We start from the raw sequence: 24,759 nt of genomic DNA on the forward strand, positions 1-24,759 counted from the left end.
CTTGTAGTTCGGTTCGCTTGGTTCATTTGGTCCCAACCAAAAAAATATATATATATATATATTCCTGGTCCATTTAGCGTTCACATTGGCATTTTTAACACCAAACCTTAATGCATAGGGATACATTCACAACCTGATTGGTCTGCTTTTATGGCGTATATCTTGAGACGGAACTTACCGAACATCCAAAACAATGCAGTGTGCCGGGCTAAATGCGTTCACTGTATGTGCGTAGCATACATATGATGGTATTTTGACCAGCTGAGCAACATCATGACTGTGACGAGAAAAAACAGGTATGCTTGAGGATTCTGTCCTTTTTAGCGTCGCATCTTGTGACATCATGTCCTGTTTTTGGTTCATTTGCATGTCTTTGTTATTGTTGCGTTTATATTTAATTCAAACTGCACCACAGGCTCCACAAACAGCAACAAAAACAAACTGGGCTAACCCGCTCCACGAAACATGACAAACAGTTCCAGCCAATCACCAACAAGAAGGACTTGGGGGCGGGGTTTGGGGGTTTAGTGCGCGGATGAGGAGGAGGGAGGGTCTAGCTAGCCTCCGTTTTGTTTGACAATACTTTAAACGTCAACAAGAAGTGACGTCACCCGACATCGCTTAGAGAACCTTTAAATAACAAAAAAAATATTGCGCCATGGACTTTAGACCAGGTTTCAGTTGGTCAATGGCACAGTTTATTTCAGTTGCCTCAAAATAGCAACGCGACAACAATGCGCCTGAACACACCTCGTTTTCAGACCAGCATGCCCATGGGCGCACAAATAGGCGCAAATGCATTTGCTATTTAAACAACGTGGCGCAGGACGTGAAAATGATAACTGCGTCGGGCTGAAACTAGTAAAAAAACACTTGCTGCATTGCGCCGGTGTATGATAGTGCCCCTATTGTTTATCCTGGAAAGCTCTCTGTGGGAGATTCCGACCAGGAGGGACTTTTTGTCTCAGGTGTAGGGATCTTTCACCCCCGACCGGAGATTTGGAACCGGTGGGTCTGGCCCCTGAGGGTGATCAGCTCCCAGAATCTGGTCTCTCAACTGAGGTTGTTGAGGCCATTTTTAATGCTAGAGCTCCCTCTACAAGGAAATTGTATTGGTAATTGCCTGGTTGGTTCACTCCTTGAGTTCCTACAGGAGCATCTTTCAGCAGGGTTGGCCCTGGCTACACTTACATTTTACATGGCTGCTATTTCGGCTTGGCACATTCACGTTGATGGAGATTCCCCTGGTATCTCATTTCTTGCACCTGAGGACCGCGAGTTCCTTCCTGGGAACTTGCTATAGTCTTAGAAGGCTCATCACCAAAAAAAAAAAAAAAATACTTACCCCAAACTTTTGAACACTAGTTTCTTTATAGGGTGTTGCTATGTGGTTGCTAAACTGTTCCATGTTGTGGCACTGATTCTCTGTGTGCTTATGGCAGGTGTTTATCAGCGTGGAGAACACTGGTTCACCGCAGTGCGTTGCTTCTGCATTACTGTTATCACAGAAAGGCTCTGACACTCAAGACATGCTTACAGCAGTGGAGCAGATCTCTACAGCTACACTGTCTTCAAAAGGAGTTCCTCATCCACCAGTTTCATACAAGACAGAAAAACACAGGTTAGATCATTTTACGAGTATGATTATGTGTTTAAGATCTGTGCTATCAGCTATCTGTGATATACATATCTTTCAAAAGTTGAAGGTTAGTTAGATTTGAAAGAAATCCACTTATGCTCACCAAGGCTGCATTTATTTGATAAAAATACAGTAAACAGTAATATTGTGATATATTATTACAACTTAAAATAACTGTTTGAATATATTTTAAAAATGATTATCCACCAGCCTTCAGTGTTACATGATAATGATTCTTCAGAGATCATCCTAATATGCTGATTTGGTCCTCAAGAAACAGTTCTTATTATTACCAATGTTGAAAATCTGTTTGGATTTTAGGTTGTACGATGAAAGTGTTCAAATGGAAAACACGATTTTCAGCGCTAGAACTATCATCCATGCTACTTCTCCACAACACTCTTCATAAGTGGACAGAGATATTAGTGAAACAACAGTTGGCACAGTATGCTAAACTCCTCTTTTTCTCTTTCTCTGTAGCTATATTTCTCTCTCTACCTTTCCCTGCTCAATTCTTAAATTTCTCTTTGAGATCTCACAGATCAGCTCAAGATAGAGCTGTTCAGCGGGCTGTTCTTGTGGAGTGGTACAGACACACTCAGGCTGTTTTCTCTGATGCAGTTCTGCTCTTCACAGCCAAACTGGCTCATCTTCATCCATCCTCATCTTCCTCACCCTGTTCTGTATCCACTGCATTACCTCAGGTACAAGACTCAGAGCTAGCTAGCTGCCCATTGCGTGGATTTTGTTTGTTTTGTTTAAATTAGCATTTTTCCAGCTAGCAGACCCAGACCATAGCAGAACTCTTAAAACTTAGACCAAGACTTTTTAAATCAGACTGGAGGTCTCAAAAGCACCATAATACTGCTAATATTGTAGTATCATTGACAAAAAAGGTGATTTGATTTATTGTCAAACGTTTTGCTCTTTAGCTGAGTAATTCCTAGGGAACATGCTGTAAGTAATCAGTTGGAAAAGTATAGGTTTTGTATTCTCAGTAAGCATATTGTGATTTATTTTTTCTTTTCATCATAAATGTTTAATCGTTCAAAAAGGGTTCTCTGGTAGAATGTAAAAACTGCACAGCAGAAGATGATAGTTTGGAGCGAAGTGTGTTGACACCTAGAGAGCAACACTGCCCTCTACAGGCCACAGAATCACAGCACAGCCACATGTCATGGACCGCATCAGAGGAGCACAGATCATTTATCAGGTTAGCTACACAATTTAATTTTAATTTTTAAAATAATTTTAGTACAAAGTTTAAATTAAAGACAAAAGACCATTCTACTTTGGTTCTTTTTTTCCCCGCAGTAAAATCTCTGAGGAATATAAAGACCCAGGAGATGAGAGAATGGCTCATAGTTGTTTCTGGAGCTCCTATGATCACTGCAGACTTTGCAGATCAAAGGTGGTATTGTTCAATCAATCAATCAATTGCAATTTATATTGTTTATACATAAATCTTTTGTTTATAACATTTCCCTGATATTTAACATGCACTTTGTATTAAATCTAGTAATATTTATTTATTTTGCGGTTTAGCAAAATAAATCGGTTTTGCGGTTTAGCAAACCGCTAAATTTACTTGAGAAACTAAATATTAGGAGTTTAGATTTTTATGGCTTTTTATTCTTTGTTATAACTTGAGTATTGATTCTTTCCACCAAAATGTTAATAATTTTACAGGATCCCATAATATGAATCATGTTTTTGGATCATTCTGGTGGTAAATTTACATTTAATACTTCATAGTATAACAGTTCTGATCCAGAGTCAGCTTTGCTTCTGCTGTTGTATTAGTATGGGACCAAACTGAGTAAATTCAGCAGTCAGTTCTATTCATATTAAATCTGCTACTTTTTCATTCTTCCTTAGGTTGTGCTACTAAGAGCCCTCGGCAGGATGATGCATCCTGATCTGAGTCTGCCTTTTTCCCAGTGGAGGAGTCTAGTGCACACTAACAGAGAGATGAGGCTACGGGGGGATCTCTGTAGAAAAAGCAGGAGATGTAAAGACCTGACTGTGGCATTCAGGGTGTGGAGAGCTCATACACAAATACACTGCAGGGCTGTCCGGCACTGGGTAAATTAAATCTTAATCAACAAAATCATTTATATTGGTCCACTGGCAGGAATGCTGTTCCATAGTAACTATGCCAACTTTGAAAAAATGGCTTCACAATGGTAAAAATTGGTATTTTATGTTTTCACACATTGTTCCCTTTCGAAGTGGAACTTTAACACGGCGTCATGGAGTTATGGGTAATGCCCTCTGCCCCACTGGTGTCTGAACACATCTACACAGCAACACGCCAATTTAATTGGGTGACGGCAGTCTATGACGTCATGAGCAGAGCAGCCATGATGAGTATAAGAGGGCGCCTGCAAAATACATCAGCAGCTTTTTTGTCTTCAGGAGCTGTTTGTTTATGAGCACATGGAGAATAATGGCAAGTGGGAGCAAGAGTTTTCGACAGTGTGTTCCTTCGTGTATACGCTTTCTTACACTCGAGGACTCTCAAGGGAGCTGGATGTGCACTGTGACAAGTTCACAGTAAGAAGGCTCCTTTCACGTTTGTCAATCTTTTTGAGGGGAGGGGGACAATCGCCTGCGCCTCGTGGGTCAGGGCCTGCAGCTGCTAAGGCAGCGTTCATAGGTTGAACCGGCTGAGGAGTTTGGGGAAGCAGGAACTATTAGTATTTTCCAGACCCCTCAAGCTTGTTCAAGCGATCTGCTGGAACCAGAGGCTGTGCGGATTCCTCCTGATCCAGCAGAAAGCATGTTGCTGGCAACCTCCAGTTCTGAGGAACTGAATGTGGTTGGGGAAGAACATGTTGATGTTTCAGTTGAATCTGCTCCACCCACCAGCCCTGCAAACATGAAATTATTGGATGTGATGGCACAGGTTAAACGCACAGGTTAAACTTGGCCTGGTCACGTGAGAAATGGCAAGTTGCTTGTGGTTGTTTGGACAAGCGCTTTCTAGTGGGCCATGAGCGACCCTTAGCAAGGGTGCGCAAGCTTCCAATAGTTCCAAAAGGTTTGAACCGAGGTAATCAGTGCATTGGATAGCTGAATGCATGTCTCGTCCTTGCATACCTCTTTCACGTAAGAAGGTTCTTTGTCTGGTATTAGGAGCAGCCCTGAAGGTTGTAGCCTGTGAGGCTGGTTTGGGAAGTCAGCATTTTGCATGCTACCTTTGAGGAACTGCTCTAATGTTCCTTAGGATAGAGCAAACGGGATGGGTTTACTATAATATCATTTTCCCCTCCTCTTCATTACCTCCCTCAACTTGTGGTGACTGTGTTGGTGTTGCTCTCTTTGGAATGTGTTATCAAGACGCATTGACAAGCTTGCTCCCTGGTGGCACCCTCGGGTTGGAGCCCTGGTGATAATACATTTTTGTGCCCACTATATTATGCTCTGCTTTCAGTTTCATTTTTTCCCACTACAGCGAATTAAAGGAATAGGCTTCCCCTTGAAGGAAGAGCAAGTTGAACGGAACTGTGGCATTCACATCTCCCTATCTACCTCCCTAACTATTACTGCGTTCTGAAGTAGGTTTTTTGCTTTCCTTTGGATAGGTGCTCTAATAAAACTAATTGATAGCTATAATGGGGTGTGTGCTACGCTCCCCAATGACATTGGGGTTTTTAAGTAGGGACTGAGCTCCCCTGTGGCAGAGTGGTAGGAGTTATTGGGCACATTGCATTATGCCCTGCTTTATTTCCCTCCCTTTTTGGCAAAGTACAGAAGTAGGCTTCCCTCTCGGAGGAGCAGCAGCTCTAAGCAGCCTTTCTTGCTCTTTGTGACAGTTGCTTTTAAGTACCATTAAGGTAGAGCAGGGTGAATAGAACCATGCTTCAATTACCAACCTCCCCAACTATTATTGGGTTCTGAAGCAAGGATATCGCTCCTCTTTGAATGGGTGTTCGACCATGGCGACAGTACTAATGAGTAGAGGTGTTTTGCTTGTAGGCATCCCTCCCTGTTATCTGCCATGAAATACATGTTGTGTACCTTTATTAAAGGAAGGGTTCAGCTGTTCTTCTTAGAGTCTGGGTGATAGGATTAGTGGGCACACTCCATTATGCCCTGCTCTCATTCTCCCTCCTTTCCTAAGCAGAAGCAAGGACCCTGAAAGGGCAACAATAGGGAAGGTTGTAGCCTGGAAGGTTCATTACGAAAGTTTTAGCACTTGGCAGGCTCCTTTTCTTAATCTGCTCTTAAGATTCACCTTAGGGTAGAGCAGGGTGGACAGAACTATGGACAGTTCTCGAGATTCCCAATGTTTCGTGGATCCCCCTCTCCAATTAATGTTGGACCCATCAGGTAGGGATATCAATCCCCTTTTTGGAGGATGCTCTACTATGGTCATTAGCATCAATGCTAATGATGGGAGGACGTTTGCCTGAGGGTGTCCCTCCTTGTTATCTGTCACATACTATGGCCTGGTGCCAAATAGACTTGAGGCGCTAGCTGTAGCTGACCTCAGAGTACCTTTACTCAAGGCATGGTATGAGCTGCTCTTCCCCTGTTGCATTGTTGTCGTTAAGTAAGGCCTAGCTCCCCTTCAAATTCCTTGGGTCTAGAGTCTATGTAATGAGGATTACTGGGCTCACTGCATTATGTCTTACTTCATTTCCCTCCATCCTGAGTATAGGGGACTCTCCCCTGTAGGGGCAGTTGTAGTAAAATAGTCATTAAGACTAATTACTAAGGGTTTTGAGCACATTCCATGTTCCCTTTCTTCAGCTGCCCTCGTGATACCAATGAGGTAGAGTAGAGAGTATAAAGGATGGAGTTTTGATAGGTATTCCCAGATTCCTCAGTTTTGTTTATTCCCTCTCCAACTATTTTGTTATGGCAGCACTCTGATCAGATGAGTTCATAGAAGTGTTTTCTGGAGAAAATCTTTGCTCTCCCATGTGACTGTAGAGCTTAAGCTCCCCTGCGGTTTCCCTATATGTTGAGTTGAGATGGCGAGAGCCTTTGCACTATGTCCCTCGTGTTATGATTCTTTCTGATGAAGAGAGGGTTATAGTCTCCACCTTGGAAGTAGTGGTAGACCGAAGGTAGGTCGTAGTTGAGTACTCAGTTTGGTAAACTACTCCCTAGCGGCTTTAAGCATTGACATAACTAGCAATTATTAGAGCTTTTGTTTGCTCTTGTGGCATTTAAGTTTTTTTTTTTACCTGCCCTGCAAGGAAGGGAGGGAGGTTGTAAAGGCCAGGACTGCCCTTGCAATAGAGCACAGAAGCTGATATACCTTCTCTTGCTATAAGAGAAATTGAGCTGAGGGAATGGCTCCATTAAGCAGTCTATGAGTCGCATTTGTGCCCTGGGGGTTGAACCCCTTGACTCCAGCTAGGTGATCTGTAGTGTCAATCTATTCTATGCCCTCTATGGATTGCATCGGGTTGCCTGCATGTCTCCTTCAGACAAAAGAGTAGATGACGTATTTTGCAGGCACCCTCTTATACTCATGGGCGCTCTGCTCATGATTTCATAGACTGCCGTCAGCCAATAAAAAGACATGTTTGGTACATGTTCAGACACCAGTGACGCTGAGGGCGTTTCCCATAGCGTCAAAACTCCAGAACAACAAGTCTCGTAACCCTTCTTAGAGAACCATGGTTACATATGTAACCTGAGACGTTTTCTTTAAGCCAAAGCCATAGTCCATATATACATAAAATAGTTCACCCAAAAATGAGTATTGAGTATGAGTATACCTCCATGTTGTTCCAATTATGTATAACTGTCTTTCTTCTGTGGAAACCAAAGTAGATATTATGCAATATATAGTCTTGGTTCTTTTTCATGCAGTGACCAGAAAAGGGTGTCAAGATCCAAAACTGAAATGTATATAATATAAAGTGGTCCATACATATATTTGACGTCTTCAGAAGCCATACAATAGCTAAAAAATTATATGTGATGCAGTGGAGGAAAATTTTTTAACAACAACCTTTTGACTTGTTCCTGACACAAAGCGATATTGTATGACATCAGAAGAATAAAAATGTAACTTATGAGTCATATAGCCTACTTTTATGATACTTGTATGATGTTTTTATTATAGTTTGAACTTAACAGCCCCAGTTTCCACCCTCTTTAAATGTATCATACAAAAACACCTTTTGCACGGAAGAGAAAAGTCATTTAGGTTTGGTACAAAATGAACAAAATTTAAATTTTGGGTGAACTAAGTATTAAACTATGTTGATGAGCAATGAGAAAAGTAGGTTTGTTGATTTTTGTACACATTTTTTTTTTTTACAGGAGAGGAGGGTGATTTTTCACACTGTCATTCAATGGAAATTAATGGTTTCGCAGAGATGCAGGAAACGCATGTTGGAACAACACGCAACGCTTACCCATGACACCAATCTACTCAGACACTGCTTCTGTACATGGACCAGAATGGTAAAAAATTAAGTAGAAAATGTATGTTATGAATCTGCCCCAGACTCTAAATATCAATATAGTAAAAAAAAACTCCATCTGCATTGGGAGGATTGTTATTTTATTTCCTTTTATATTTAAAGCAGTGGTTCTCAACCTGTTTTACCCCAGGCCCCGAGAAAGAAAAAAACATTCTTAATATAAAACACCATAAACAATTCTCCAATAATGGGAAAATTTTTCCATTTTAGCTTCTCTTTAAAACCTTCTATTTTATCAATAAAATCATAATATGCGCATATTAAAGCTATTCTATCTCTGACTAAACACTTAAAAACACAATATCATCAATCTTTTTGTCCTTTTCAATTGTCCTCTTTCTTGATATACAAATTGCCATTTTACCTTTTCATAATTACCCAAATTGGTTCAAAATTGTACTTATATTTAAGTTTTCTACAAAAAAAACTATTGAAAAGTTTCAAAAAACTCTTTCAGCATGTTTAGTAAAGAAAGTAGCAGCAAAAGGCTAAGTAGCAAAAATAAATGTACTATTAAAAAAATTATAGATATTGGCTTCCTCATATATCCAGATTTTCCAAGACCTTGGGAACCCCAGTTCTTTAAAGGAAACAAACTTGATGAAGGGGTAAATAATATGTATGTATAAAAAGAATTTTAATAAAAATGGTCATTGTTTTACCAAGTTAAAATATACCATTATTACTCATAATGGATCCTTTTTACTTGCTTGTGCTGCTATCACGTGCTATCGGAAATTTCCTACTTCCCACTTCTGAAGTTGTAATTACGAGCTTTGTTGTCAGAAAGAACAGGAATCATGGAGGACACCAGGTTTATTCTAGCCTATTTATTGAGAATCTTATTTAAGCCAAAATGATATTTTGCGTCCCGTTAATTGACAACCATATAAACATTGACCACACTATCTAGATAGTCAGCTTGCTAACAATTCTGGAATTTCAGTCAAAAACAGGCTGTTTTCGTGGTGAATAAAACATACAATATTCTTCAAATGTGTATTAACATATGTAAATATGCACTACTTTAAATACAAGACAAGGATGATGTATAGTAGCTGTTGTGGAAAAAAACGAATAAAGAATAACAGTCACAGCAGCAATTTTTTTTAGCAAAAGATTGCTAAAGTTTATGGCATGCCCAACTCGGGAACTTGTGTATCAATATTATCCCAGAGTTCCCCAGTGGTAAATACAAATTTAGAGTTCATGTCCAATTTTTAACTAGGAAACTCGTATTTATGATAATTCTGATAGCATGTGATGGCAGCATTAATACATGTTCTTATTCAAGTCCCTTTGAGGCAAATCAGTTCACTTCATGGCCACCATGGTAATGAGCCCTGGCTTATTTTTTGTATAGGTATAGCCAAACTAGTACAGCTCATCTACTTGATTGATTCAAATTAATGATAGATTACATTTTAAGAAATATTTCTCAAATTAGAAACAAAATTTGGCAAAAGAATATCAGATAAGTTTGTTTCTTTAGCTTAAATCATTCTAACAACTTGTTAGAATGTCAATATTGTCAATATTAGAGAAGTATAAAGAGTTGTGAATGTTTCATGTTGATAAATCATATTTAAATCTTTGACTGTGGACAAATGCAGCTTATATCTGCGAGCTGTTTTTCTATGCGTGTTATAGGTCGTGGGGCCGCACTGCGAGCAGCAGAAGTGTGCTGTTGAACAGATGGAGAGACACAGACTGAACTTGAGCTTCTCCACGTGGGTAACATGTGTAAGCCAGCAGCAGACTGCCAGAGCCGTTTATATCCGCACATTACAGAACAGGTACACGTCATATCTCTGACAGCCTGAATGTATTTTTGGCTGTTTTATGGTGGTTATCAGATATCACTATGATATTTTAAAGCAGTTGTGTTTAATTTATGCACCACTACCATTGCAAATATTGGTGATACATCGTTGTATCAGTCAGACTGATAAATCAACCAATATTTTACTTTTACAATATCAACAACCATGGCTGTATTAAAAAAAAAGTATAAAAATAATGTAATAGGGAAATTTCAGTAAATATTGTATAAAACAAGCAGGGTTATTGTTGACTACAACTAAAGCAGTAAAAAAACCAACATACCCATTGCCTGAAATAAATAAACAGTAAAAAAAAATAAAAAAACTTAAACCCTTACTTAAAAATAAGTTTATTTAATAAAATTCGGGAGGAGCACGTTCAGGTAATCCAACCAATCAGCGCAAGAGATACCTGACAAAACAACAATAATTATTACAACTTTATCTGAAATAAAAATGAAAACAAAATGTAGAAATAAAAGATAATTCAAAATATTAACAAAAACTACATTAGTATGTTAATGATATACTAAACAAGTGTTCATTGTATTTTTATATTATTATTATTATTATTATTTATTAATATACTATTAATTATATATGAATGACAGCATTGGTCATTGAAATGGTCAACCACTTGTTTTAACCTTAAATTATATATTTTGCTTTGTTTTATCTATCTGCAACATGGAAGGTGATGTGAAGCTCAATGTGAAGTGCATGTTAATGATAGTGTGTGTCTGTTTCTGTGCGTTTAAGAGTGTTTGGGGCATGGCTGAGGTGTGTGCAGGTCTGTAAGCAGAGGCAGGCGTCAGCTCTGTTCTTTTCACACTACAGACTCTTGCGTGTCTGTTTCTGTCAGTGGAGAATCATCTGTGCTCAGCAGCAGCTCTCCAACAGCATACGACAACACAGACTCCACCTTAGAGTCAAAGTCATCTTACAGCAGTGGAGAAAACATGAAAACTGTGAGTCTAAACCATCATTGAATTAAGCCATATTTCTATCAATGATTTTTTTTCTTGCTTTTCTGTTATACTGTAGTTAATTATTTCACTTAAAAGGCCTGTATATATTTAATATGTATACATAATGCAAAAAAGTATGCATATTGCCTTATAATGAGCATTGAAATGCAATATATGTTGAGTGTATGCATTATAACATAACAAATAACTATTAATAAACCAATAAAAGCACATGCATGTTCTTTTGATTTAGATCGGGCCCATCGACAGGCTCTTCTGTGTGAGTATGATGAGAGGAGGAAGATTGTCATGAAGAGAAGAACATTTCTCATGTGGAGCCAGGCAGAAAAATATTTCAGAAGATCTCAGCATTATCACCAAAGAGTCTTAAAACACAGGTTTGTGTGTGTGGAAATGGAAAAAAGAACAGTATATCATAAGGATTTTTCATCGGCTGATTCTATAACTATATATACTGTATATATGAGCTATGAGTGTGATATACATATACATATTTTTGAACTTTCTATTCATCAAATAATCCTGAAAAAAGTATCCTAGTTTTCAAAAATAAATTACTAAAATATATAATATATATAATATATATATATATATATATATATATATATATATATATATATATAAAAAGAAGCACAACTGTTTTCAACATTGATAATAATAAGAAATATTTCTTGAGCAGCAAATTAGCATATAAGAATGATTTATGAAGTCAAGTCAAGTCATCTTCATTTATATAGCGCTTTTAACAATGGAGATTGTTTCAAAGCAGCTTTACAGAGATAAACATACAATTTACGGTAACAGAGATTATGAAGGATCATGTGACACTGAAGACTGGAGTAATGATGCTAAAAATTCAACTTTGCATCACAGGAATAAATTATATTTTAAAACACATTAAAATAGAAAACAGTTATTTAAATTTTGAATTGTATTTCACAATATTACTGTTCTTACTGTATTTTTTCGGATCAAATACTGTAAATGCAGAATTGGTCGGCATAAGATATATATAAACCAATAATGAGTGATTATTATCCAAATGTGTCACAACAGGTCAGAGGAGATGAAGAGCAGGGGATCTATTTGTAGCAATATTACTTAATTTTACACAGAAACAAAGGAGATAATTCAAACTCAAGGAATTTGACAGCTTTGTAAAACAAAGACAACACAAAACAAAGAGAGAACCAAACTGAGGGTTTAAGCGGGCGTTTACGCGACACCACTTTCTAAAAACTCAAAACTGTTTATGCGTTTTGGCCGTTCATTTGCACGACAACGCCATTTTGGGGGCCTGAAAAAGCAAAGGTTTCAAAGCAGTTTAAAGTGCAACTTTTTGAAAACAAATACATTAATTGTCTCAGTGTAAACTACAAAAAAGAACATTTGTGAAAACAGTGACATCATGCGCATGCCTATTACGTGTTTAGTCTATGCGCGTAGTCGTGTTTCTTTACAAAGTGACATCGCCAACAACTGGCCTGGCGTGAATAATACAGCGTTTTGTATTGTTTTCACGGATCCATGGGAACGGTGATCGTTTTGACAACAGTGTCGTCTGTACACGAATAACACAAAGGAAAAACGTTGATGTGTAAACGTACCCTAAATACACAAGACAAAGAGAACTGAACAAGAAACAGGTGGTGAACATAATCAGTAACTAAGGGAACAAATGAGAACTAAACAGGAAATGGAAAACCAGGAAAAACAGAACAAAATCACCTTAAAGCTAAGAATCTCTGAACACAAACAACCAAAACCATGACAGTATGTTTATTATTATCTATAATAATCATAATAATAATTGCCAAATGTTTTTGGGCTGAATGTCAGTAAGGAAGTAAAAAAATAAACAAATAAATTAACAATTTTGATGGGGATTTTTGGGGAAGTTGTTTTTCCCCAATAGTTGAATTGAACTATTGAGGTTGATTATGCCAATATAAGCGCAAACATTGTTAAATGCTGCTAAAAACCTTTCTATGGTGAAGTCATTAAAGATTTTGTTCTCTTCTACCTCCAGATATTTCTCTCAGTGGCTTCATGAGTTCAGCATGCTGTGCATAAGCAGAGAACTGGAGGAGGTCAGGACGCAGAGAATACAGCAGAGAGCTTTCTGTCTCTGGCAGCTCAAAGAGGGGAAGCTCAAAGAGGCTCAACTGGTGATGCATCGGTGGAGACAGCACATCTCACGAGCCAGAAAGCAGAGAAACATCATGCAGACCATGAAGAACATGTTCCTGTGTTGGAAAGCAGCTTTCAGACAGAGTGTCAGGAGCAGAGAACACTGTACACAGAGACAGCAGAGGAGGTGAGATTGGGACACCAAAGGTGAATACAGAAAAAAATATAATCTAATAGATAATAGTTGATTAGCCTGTTGATTAGCTACTTAATATAAGAATTGCAAAATGGTTTTGTATTACAAGGTTTCTGAAATGTTATGTTTAAATATGTAAGTGCTACATAAGTGGAGATTTGTGGCTCTGAAAGAAGGCTTGTGGAAGCAAAATATCCCAAAATAACCAGTGCATGAAAAAACAAAACAGATTTTGTCTATATAGTGTCTTGCCTTAAAGAGGTAGTTCACCCAAACATGAATACTCATCATTTACCCTCGTGTTATTCAATCCCATATGACTTTCTTTCTTCCATGAAACACAAAATGAAATATTTAGCAGAATGTCAAAGCTGCTGGTTTACAGATGAGAAAACACACACACACACACACACACACACACACACACACACACACACACACACACACACAAGCAGTCAATGTGACGTGTGCTGGAGAAAGTCCAAAAATGAAACAAGACGCATTAGAGGCAATTACTTTTTTTTTATGGTCGTTTTGTGATGTACATACATACAGTCATTTTTGAAGCTTGACAGACCCAAGTTACATCATTCTTTTTGTAAAACTGTTTGCAAAAACGTTTTTTTTTTTTTTTTTAAACCTGCTAGCTAACAATGCATGTGATATCAACCTCTGCCTCAACAAACCGGCAAAAGCACCCCAAAATAATAATAAAAATACCGAAAAGCATTTCTGTGCTGTCATTTGCATTGCATTTGTATGCGCATGCCAGGCTTTTGGCTTTATCAGGACTTGTTCTCCATGTAGGGTTCTGCTGGCATGGTCCAGACACACAGTATCAGAGCAAAGACTGAGGTACAGAGAGGCCTGGTTCCAGTACAGCAGTGAGATGAGACTGTTGGCTGCTGTATTCATGCAGTGGAGAAGAGCTCTGATCCAGGGTCAGCAGAAGAAGTGTACAATGGAGAGCCAGCTCATCATCTATCAGAGAAGAGCTTTTCATCGCTGGAGAACTGCTGCCACAGAATGTAGAGCGATTCAAACATTGAACAACAGATTACTTCACAAGGTTTGATTCAGTTCTTTAATTCGTTTTCTATATTTTATCAGTCATTTGGCTGATTGATCTCATGTAATTTAAAAAATGAGGTCTAGGAAATTGCAGTATTGGCCTATTTTTTTTATTTATTTTTTATTTCATCACCTAAAATAAAGCTAATATTAAATAAAATAAAATGTAAAAGTTTTTACATTTTTTTTGAAAAATAAGAAACCCTTGGCAACTAGCTAAAAAAAATTTAATATAATTTTTTTTTAGCTAGTTGCCAAGGATTTCTTATTTTCATTTAGCTTAAGTTGAAGTGCTAACATAACTAAAAAAAAAAAAAAAAAAAAAAAAAAAAAAAATCTAATTCAAAATAATAACAAAAAATATAATAGTATATAAATTATAATACAATAACACTGCATTCAAATGGCAAAAAAGGGTATCTAATTAAAAATAATTTATTATAAATTATATTACAAATATTTATTACAAATATTTGAAAAAATGAAGTTACAATTAATTAATTTATTATTATTATTTAAATAAAACATTTTAAAAGAAGTCTAGACACCTTTATTTATATAGTGCTTTATACAATACAGATTGTTTCAAAGCAATTTTACAGTGATAAACATGGAATTAATGAGCAGTGATGCTAACTAAATTCAATTCTGCTGTGAAGCAGCTCTAAAAAGACAATAGTGTCATTATTCAGTTGAAATCAGTTCAGTGTTAATTCAGTTTGGTTCAATATCCGTGTAAAGTTTATCAATTATGGAATGAGTTCGACTCAGCTATAAAGAAGCCCTGGAGAAAACAGTGATGACATCATCCAGCTCAATTCAGCTCTCGTCCAATAGTGTCAGTGCAGTCAAATTAATGATATTGCTGAATATTAAGTGCTTTCATTTATTTTAATTTTGTGTATTTACTTCTCTTTACAGTGGTTCAAGCATTGGACACATAGCAGGGATTTGTTGAAAGTTGCAGACATGTTTTGTGTGAAGAAGGAAAGAAGTGAAGCCCGGTTAGCTCTAAGGACATGGTCACTGTGGGCCAAAGGTAAACTGTTAGGCCTATTTCTACACCTTTGCCTTCCAGATACTATTAAATAATATAGAAATCTTGAAGTGATACAAGCGATTAAATAAGCTGTTTGGGTCAGTCACCTCATGCAAATATAATGTGAACTTCAATATAATTGTAATAATATTTTTTTGGACACTTAAAGGGGTAGTTTACTTTAAAATGAAAATTAGCCCATGATTTACTCACCCTCAAGCCATCCTAGGTGTATATGACATTCTTCTTTCAGACGATTACAATCAGAGTTTTATTAATAAACACCCTGACGCTTCCGAGCTTTATAATGGCAGTGAATTGCAAACAACAGATTGAAGCTCAAAAAAGTGCATCTATCCATCATAAAAGTGCTCCACACGGCTCAGAGGGGTTAATAAAGGCCTTCTGAAGCAAAACGATGAGTTTGATTACGAAAAATATTCATATTTAGAACTTTATTACCCCTCCCCTCCCCCACCCCGGAGCCCTGTGAAGTTTGTTTATGATGGATAGATGCACTTTTTTGAACTTCGTACTGATGGTTGCAATTCACTGCCATTATCAAGCTTGGAAGAGCCAGGATATTTTTTAATATAACGTCTGAAAGAAGAATGTCATATACACCTAGGATGGCTTGAGGGTGAGTAAATCATGGGCTAATTTTCATTTTAAAGTGAACTACCCCTTTAAGCCACACTTAAATATGTCTGAATGTCACAATATCAAACAATGTGACAATTTTTTTGTAAAGAAGAAACATTATATTTGAAATAATAAAACAATAGAACTTATCAAAAATGTTGTGACACTTTGTGGTTGTCAAGTGGTAGTGGAAGTGTTTATAGTTAATGTGATGAACTTCACCTATGGTTTCTATGATAGGACGTTTGTGTGAATATAGCCACTAAAAATCACCAAAACAACAGTAAAGTCATTGTAAAAATTACACAGAAATGAGTTAGTGCTGAGAAAAGTTCCTGTAGCTCTTGTTTTATGTTTTGTATTTAATGCAATAACATTAACAAGTGTCAAAATGCGTTTCCCCCCACCAGATCATAAAGCTCGGAGGCAGATGGGGGAGGCTGTGAGTCTCTGGCTAGAGGGAAGAGGAGTATCTAGAAGTTTCCATCATTGGGTCAGAGTGTACCAACAATATCAGAAAGCTTCTCAACACAGACAGACACAGCTTTCACACAGGTAAAAACTATATTGGTTTTAAGTAAAAGATAAATAAAACAGACTCACACAACAATAACAAGTTCACATTGGCTACACAAAATCCTAAAAACTCAAGCCACAGTAATATGATACATTTAGAGCTAGATTGTGAAACATTGTGTGAAGACAAACAAAGCGTTTTATGTTTGTATTTTTTTGAGAAATGAGCTGCGACTGTTTTTGAATGTTGGTAATGAATATCTGGCTAATAATTAGTGATATTTTCATGAGCCATATCAGAGCTGTGGAGAGAAGAGTTCATGGACTGACCCATCTGTACTGGACCTGTTGGAAAAACCAAACTGAAGCATCATTGCTGTATACACAACAAGTTAGTGATCAACATGAATGAACATTAATTATTATGATTGCTTGACAAAATCTGTCTGTTATTGAACTGCCAAGCAACCAGGGCCAGACCGTCCTATAGGCGACACAGTTGGCTGTCTGGGGCCCCAACTTTTAATCACCAAACAACAAATAACTGACAAAAAAATCCAAGTGACAATCAATACAGTATAAATAAACAACAAAAAAGTAGAGGTAATCTGTATAATTTATTCATGTTGCGTGTGGCATCTCTGGTATATCGTGTATGGGTACTGTTTTATTATCCTCAATTTCCAAAGCTTCCTCATAAGTGGTCAAGTTATTGGAAATGTACAAAATACTGTAGGTCACAGAAAGGATTGCTTTGCAGCTATTACAGATTCTTTTTGTGTTTCAAGCACGTTTGGATGGCAGAGGCAGCACTTCTGGTGCCAAAGATCTGCAAAAATGTGGGCAATTAACCCTGTAAAGCCTGACATTTAAATTATAATCAGAAAAAAAAAAATCTCTTTTTGAAATGGAACAGTGTAACAATGTTCAAAGCTCAGGGAAGGAGGCTGGAACCGGCAAATGATCAACGTAACTTTAATAATAATAAACATAAACATAAACAACAAAAGGAAAGTAAAGCACGTCCCCACGCTGTCTCATGTTAAAGTATGGTAGTTGTGTTATCGTTTATCCTATGGTAGTTGTGTTATTGTTATCGTATTCTTTCTGCGTCTTGCATCGTCTCACCATTACATTAGTAAAATACTATATTTAATATAATTAAATGTTTAGTTTTATGATTAAATCTCTGTAGTTTTTATTGTGGGGGGTGGGCAAAACATATAATGCAATAAAATGTAATGATGATTGCGAGATTCCTAAAAAGTTTTATGTATCATATTTGAATTTTTACATTTGACATCATTTTAACAAATGAATGAAAAAAAAAAAAAATCATAATAATCAAGTAAACGTAAGTTGCTTCAGATCAGTCGGTGTTCATCTTGAAATATTGCTAAAAATATAACAGTTATTCTTATGTTTACTTCATAAAAATCTGTAAAACATGAACCCAGAAAAGACGCATTTACCTCAACCTGAAGAGAGACATTTTTAGCATTACTAAAAGGCCTTGCTGCAGTGAGGCTATGAAAGCGACTAGTGAGTAGATGGTGTGATGATATTTAACGTCCCTGACAACTTCTGTAGTCCCATTTAGCCACTTGTTAGCAACCACCTTTTTCAAGCGAAGTAAAGACGTTTTAAAAAATCACAAGGCTTTTCGCTGTGTTATAACATAGAATAAATGTGAACATATCTTGAGGTATCTAAATATCTTAGACATTTAACCAAAAACCCATAGAAAAGGCTAAAATGCCAGAAACCGGAGATGCTAAAATGCTAACTCATGCAGGAATTTAGCCTAAAATACGCCATCCCTGCAGCAAAAAGTGGACATGTTATTTGTCAACAAACTATGTACTGTGTGCTTAGTTTTAGTGATTTCTTTTTCAGTGTAATTGTAACGTTTGTAGTGGCTATGTTCTAATATTGTCAGTATTGGTGGGGCCCATGTTCTTGCCCAGGGCCCACAAGCCCGTGCAAGCAACCAGCAAGAACACAAGCCTCCAACAACCAGAGTCTCTTTGTTTTTACTTTAATTTGAGAACATTACCATGACAAAATATTTTTTTTAACTTTCTCCTTATCTTTATGGTGCAGAATGAGCACTCTGTGCTGCAAAAAGCCTGGCTTACCTGGAGAAAGAGACGCATCAGGAACAGAGTGTCAGCTGATCACTCAGCCACCTTTAACAGCATGCTATTAGCCCAGGTAAAGCAGACACAGTCCACAACCCTTTGAAATCTCACCATATTTGCACAAGATAAACAGGGTCACTATACACTTAGTATCTCTAATAGCTAATAGGTCACTGTAATCTGGTCTGTGCTTAATCAACCCAGTGTGCCTATGAATAAACGCATAAACATTGACTTTCACCCTTATCGTTCACACTGTCTTATCAGTGTGTAGCAATGTGGAGCAAAATTTGAGCTTTTAGATGGAGAAATGGGTCATAGAGACTCAATGCAGAGCTTATCATCTAAGGCTCCCTTGAGGAAAAGTAGTGCGTTTAATTGTATTGAATATCCACGAGTAGTGTACTTTAAATCTTAAAAAATATTTTTTTTTTTTAAGATCTGTACTTACATATAATATTATTTTACTGAAATAAAAGACCACTGAAATGACTGTTTCGTAACACACATAAGCACACTTTTAAAAAGTGCACTTTGTAATAATGTCAAATGAAAGGTCCTTAAAGTACATTTTAAATTGTATTTTAATCATCTTTTTGTCTTGCTTTAAAGAAGTACACTTATGTTGATGTGTTGACTAACATACTAAAGCACATGTAATTCCTTAATTTTAATTTTTACCAGTGTGCTGTTCAAAATTACATTCAAGTAAATCAGTGAAGGGAACACGTGGCACACAAATGACACCATTACCTAAGATTAACCCATACAAACAACTCAGATTGATAATAATGTTTTTTTTTCCTACTCTGTTTTATTGGAAGGTTTTGCAAGTGTGGTGGCAGCGAGCCCATGGATCAGCCTTTGAGCCCTAACCAGTTCTGTTTGTTTACAAGCAGAGTATTAAAAGATGGAAACCAGCCAATGCGGATCATAGCAGACTGCAGTAACTCCAGACATCACAACAACACCTCCAAAATAATTCAGTAACACTTTAACAACACATTTACATTTCTATCATTTCATTCTGTGATGTAAAATTCTCCTAAATATTTATTAACCACCCCCATCCACATTTGAATAAAAAAAGATGTTATTGTATTGATCAACCCTAGTGAAACCTATAGCAAAATGTATTTAAAATACATTTATTTCATACTAAGTATACTACAAATCCATTAACATATTTACTGACATAGCGCTTGAGACTTACTGATATAAATATTATAATTAAACTTTATTTGGAGTAGTTTATTGCACAATGCACATTTCTTAATATTAAGCCTACAATGTGTTTTAATATCACTATTAGTAAGGATAGTATGATCTCTGTATAATGTCAGTTTTTAAATGCAAGATATTTGAAGTGTACCTAAAGTATACTAGCAATATACTTGAAGTTCCCCTGTGGTGAAAATTGAGATTTTGTCGTTGTTTATATGTCTATGTGGTGTTTTTAATATGATTTAAAACAAACCATGTGCAAATTCATGTCAACACCATTGCTGAGTATTTTCTCTTTAAAACTGCAGTGAACCAAAGAAAGTCTCAAAAACCTGGTTTGAGATCGCTGGTGTTTCTGACGTCACAAACTACCTTGTTGTAACCAATCACGAGTCGACAACGTGATCATGATCAAGTGGATCTCTGAGCCGGTCTGAGTTAGTGGAGGCAGGGCTCATTTGCATATTCATAGAACTGTGTAAACTAAATGATGCTAGGGTGTAGTTACATTCAAGCTATTTTAAGGCATGAATCATTTTTTTAAGGAAAAAAACTTTTAAATATGTCTTTTTGGTGGTCAAAGATGAGTTTTAAGGGTCAAGTCATCTGCATTTATATAGCGCTTTTAACAATGTAGATTTTTCCAAAGCTGCTTTACAGTGATAATAGGAAATTAAAGTAACAGAGATTGTTTGGGCTTTATGACAGCTCTAGAATAAAGTTATTTTCCAGCTAAAGTTAGTTTTAATTGATTCACTTCCGTCACAAACGATCATTAGTTATTAGCTTAGGGGCCGCTAACACAACACCGTTTTAACAGAAAACTCTTAAAGGGATACTCCACTTTTTTTGGAAGTAGGCTCATTTTACAACTCCCCCAGAGTTAAAATGTTGAGTTTTACCGTTTTTGAATCCATTCAGCCAATCTCCGGTTCTGGCGGTACCACTTTTAGCATAGCTTAGCATACATCATTGAAGTGGACAAGACCATTAGCATTTCTAAAAAAAAAATGACCAAAAAGTTTCGATATTTTTCCTGCCGTACCATGAGAGCAGCAGGGCGTAATGATTTGACGCAGCGCCTGAAAATAGTATTTTCAGCCTAGAAAATCGCAACTTTACATTTTCCGTCGGTCTTAGTGCACGATGTAACTACAGAAGAGTCAAGTTTTAAATAGGAATAATATCGAAACTCTTTGGTCATTTTTTTTTTGAGAAATGCTAATGGTCTTGTCCACTTCAATGATGTATGCTAAGCTATGCTAAAAGTGGTACCGCCAGAACCGGAGATCGGCTGAATGGATTCAAAAACTGTAAAACTCAACAGTTTAACTCTGGGGGAGTTTTAAAATGAGCCTATTTGCAAAAAAAGTAGAGTATCCCTTTAAGTTCTCTCTACGCAAACTTTAAAAACTCAAACCTGTGAGAACGCTGATGGCGTGCACATGCGTTATTAAGAGTTCATTCTATAGGTATGTGTGTTTGAATATATGTGCGCAGGCATGTAGTCCTTGCCTAAAAAAACAACCCTCAACAAACCACCTGTCTGGCCTTGAAATTTATTATACAAAATTGTATCGCTTCGGCGTAGCCACGTGAACCGGAATTATCCCGACAACGATTATCTGTACAGAGGTAAAAGGAGGGAGGCCTTCGCAGGGGAGGGACTAGTTAACACTTCAGGACTGCGTTGTCGTCGTGTCCAGACGCAGGTCCTTCATCAGATCTGGATACGGCCTGGATACGGCGGACTGCGGTAAACCTTGGGATAAACAGAGAGACTAATATTAGCGTAGACGCCATCCTTCTTATGATGTAACAAGTACATCAGGATTTATGGGAAGTGTTCCCGGTTCTCGGTAGCCTAACATTGAATTATAGAAGTCTATAGTGACCTTATTGACTATAGGCTATAGGTTAATTAAATTATTGACTATAGATGGACTTTAAGTATATACACTACTTCCGGATAACTGAAGTGTATTAAAGGTGCTGTATGTAAGTTTTTGACTGTACTAAAGCAACAAAAATACCATAATTTGTTTACAGATATTTAGGAAACATGCTGAGTTCACATACTCTTTTCTCTGGAAAACACTTCCGCAGCCAGTTATTTTACTTTGAAATGTGCGTTCCGTGTCGGAATGTCTGTTTTTGTTTTGGTCTGTGTGATCTCCCCCACTGCCAGTTTACCCAATAGTATTTCGACACCCCAGGATGCCAGTTGGCAGGAAGCACGGCATATTACAGCCAGCAAACAAACTGGGTCAGAGATCGCAGATTCTACCCGACCTAAAAAGCCTCCCCAACCGCTAGCTGTCAATCTCACATACAAAATGAGTTGTTCCAATTTAGCAGACTTTAAGTAAAAAGTACAATTGCATTTATAATTAGCTTAAAATAAATGTATTTCAAATACATTTTAGTATATTTATTTTTTACTAGGGTATACTTTGATCTAAAGCCAAACAGGGTATTTCCCCCCAGACCTATTGCATTATCCACCAAGTCCACAGCATCTAAAAGTAACATCCTCCTTAAAAAAAACTGCATGATTTGAGATTTCATTCATCTCTGTAGCACAAACGGTGCGTAAAAAAAATTCAAATTGGTTTGTTAGTGACTCCAAGAACCCCTATAGCATATTAGTCACTCTTTCAGCTACTGTTAGACATTTAAAACGTTCTAAAAAAAAATACTAATTGGGACACAGTTCACTAAACGTTCTCATTTTCTACTAGATAAAACACTTTCAAGTACTTTGACATTCTGCCTGGTCAGTGCGCTTCACTCTGTTTCTTCTGGAAATATCTATCAACACCTGCGCACTAATATCAGAGTTCCCAGAAGTTTCACGAGAAGTGCCAGCGGTTCAGAGGGTTCACTTATGTAACGGCCCTATAGTGAGCATATAGAATGAGTGTCAGGTTACTGACTCCTCCTCCTCTCCTCATGTGGAATGAGCACTCAGTGGAAGAACAGTCTTTCATTTTCTCAGTGGTTTTTAGAAAATGGCACTTAGCTTGCCAAGGTACTATACCTTCTTTGTCCAATAAAACTTTTACTAAACTTAAAAGGAGTAACCATTTTCCATGATTACTGGATTTAAAAAAAAAAAAAAAAAAAATTTATAGAGATATTTCAAACCTTTTAAAAGGATAGTTCGCACAAAATTAAAAAATTCTGTCGTCATTTACTCACCCAAGTTGTTCTAAACCAGTATGAGTTTCTGTGTTTCGAAGATATATGGAAGAATGTGGTTAACCTTTCTTGTCCCCATCGACTTCCATAGCATTTTTATTTTCATACTGTGGAAATCAATGGGATCCATCAACTGTTTGGTTAACCACATTCTTCAAAACATCTTATTTTGTGTTCAATGGAACAAAGAAACTCATACTGGTTTAGAACAAATTGAGGGTGAGTAAATGATGACAGAATTCTTATTTTTTGGTGATCTAGCCATTAAAATACAAATATAACTAAAGAATATATATATATATATATATATATATATATATTTGGGTAACAATTTATTTTTGTGTTTTTGTTATACATGTTACATTATTAACCCTTGTCCTTGTTACATTGTATTAAAATATTAACAGTAAATTGTGCATACTGTAACTTACAAGCAACTAACTCTAAATCAAATCCTAACCCGTTCGTTCATTAATATCACTCAGTACTTAATTGCAGAATTACAATGTATAGGACACCGATATTTGCTTTAGAATTTTCCATGATTTTATTTACTTTATTATTTTTCATGATATTTACAGGCCTGCAAATCACTTTAAAAATAACCTGATGTTTTCAGGTTTTCTACGAAAGTGGAAAACCTGTTGCAAAACATAACACTGTAATTAGTCATGACTCATTACTCATGCTTGATTGTTCATTTTAAAATATGAGGACGTTTTTTAGAAGGAATTTTTTTTTTATTGGAAATATTTATTGCAGAATACAAGTGTAACAGCTATAGAAAAACTCTATCAATGTGTTTAAAACTTAAAAAATGTCTGAATTTGGATACTAACTTAAAAACACCACAAGGTTTAATTGATTTTTCCTCATAGACAGAGAAAACAAGACATTCAAAATGCAAACTGCACCAATGAGAAATGCTAAAAATAAAATGCACATAAAAAATGAACATGTCTAATGTTTAAAGCTGCAGTCCGTAGCTTTTCCTCTTTGTCGCCATCTCTCTGTTTGAAATCTGTAACTGCAGTGATTCGCGGAATTATCATCTTTACGTGCGTTGTAAATCGTCATGAAACAGCGCGGATGAACACAGTGCTTTGAGGCGAGTGCTGCTGTCAGTCACCGCGCTGTGTGGATACTGGCATAGAATCACAGATTCACTTTTTGAAAGTTTGACCAACAATTTTCATAAGAAAATGTCTTCTGAACAAGTAAGTAACATCCATTTTTGTTCTGACCAACTAAGGGGGAAAAAGCATTCGACATGATAAGCTTCGTTAGATTTAATCAACGCGATTTACAGCAACCGTGCAAATTATAGCCTACTTTGTTCTCAAATTGTTCATGTTAACAACATCAGCATTGCGTGACTAATGTTAAATTTAATGTTTTATGGTTACCTGTGTAGTTCAGAATTCATATTCTCCATAATAGCAAAACGAGAAAGGCACAACAAAGGAAACTCCATAACTGTGTGAATTAAGAAAACGTACTGTTACACGATTGAACTATTGAAATGTCTTACTTGTTCAGCAGAAAAAAGCCGTCTCTTCTTCCGTTTTGAATCCCTTCAAAACACGGAGTTCACACACTTTTCAAAAGCCCCGCCGATGTTTAAATCCTTGTGTTCGCATGAGACGGTTTCTTTCTCTTTCTCTAGCCACCTTAAATCCGAAGTACGAAGTCTTTT

At 36.8% G+C, this 24,759-nt stretch overlaps 1 protein-coding gene across 1 annotated transcript; it reads left to right on the forward strand.

Annotated features, from left to right (window-relative positions):
* The first annotated feature begins 1,414 nt into the window (after positions 1 to 1,414).
* Positions 1,415 to 20,461, forward strand: LOC130082030 (protein SFI1 homolog). The gene is made up of 17 exons (XM_056246778.1): positions 1,415 to 1,621; positions 1,961 to 2,084; positions 2,172 to 2,343; positions 2,695 to 2,852; positions 2,954 to 3,050; positions 3,518 to 3,724; positions 7,928 to 8,071; positions 9,742 to 9,887; positions 10,674 to 10,882; positions 11,136 to 11,280; positions 12,933 to 13,220; positions 14,037 to 14,298; positions 15,222 to 15,339; positions 16,392 to 16,536; positions 16,798 to 16,888; positions 18,601 to 18,711; positions 19,463 to 20,461. Exons 2-17 carry the CDS (start codon positions 1,969 to 1,971, stop codon positions 19,511 to 19,513), a joined length of 2,460 nt encoding a protein of 819 aa, XP_056102753.1. The 5' UTR covers positions 1,415 to 1,621; positions 1,961 to 1,968; the 3' UTR covers positions 19,514 to 20,461.
* The last annotated feature ends 4,298 nt before the right edge of the window (positions 20,462 to 24,759 follow it).

The sequence above is a fragment of the Rhinichthys klamathensis genome, unplaced genomic scaffold, assembly GCF_029890125.1.
Source record: "Rhinichthys klamathensis goyatoka isolate OS25496 unplaced genomic scaffold, OSU_Roscu_1.1 h1tg000040l_1, whole genome shotgun sequence".
Taxonomy (NCBI): Eukaryota; Metazoa; Chordata; class Actinopteri; order Cypriniformes; family Leuciscidae; genus Rhinichthys; species Rhinichthys klamathensis.

Coding starts and splice junctions, on each gene's coding strand:
- LOC130082030 (XM_056246778.1), top strand. CDS start 1,969: ATGAAAGTGTTCAAATGGAAAACACGATTTTCAGCGCTAGAACTATCA. Junction 2,853..2,953: donor GAGCACAGATCATTTATCAG/GTTAGCTACACA, acceptor TTTTCCCCGCAG/TAAAATCTCTGAGGAATATA. Junction 14,299..15,221: donor ACAACAGATTACTTCACAAG/GTTTGATTCAGT, acceptor TTCTCTTTACAG/TGGTTCAAGCATTGGACACA.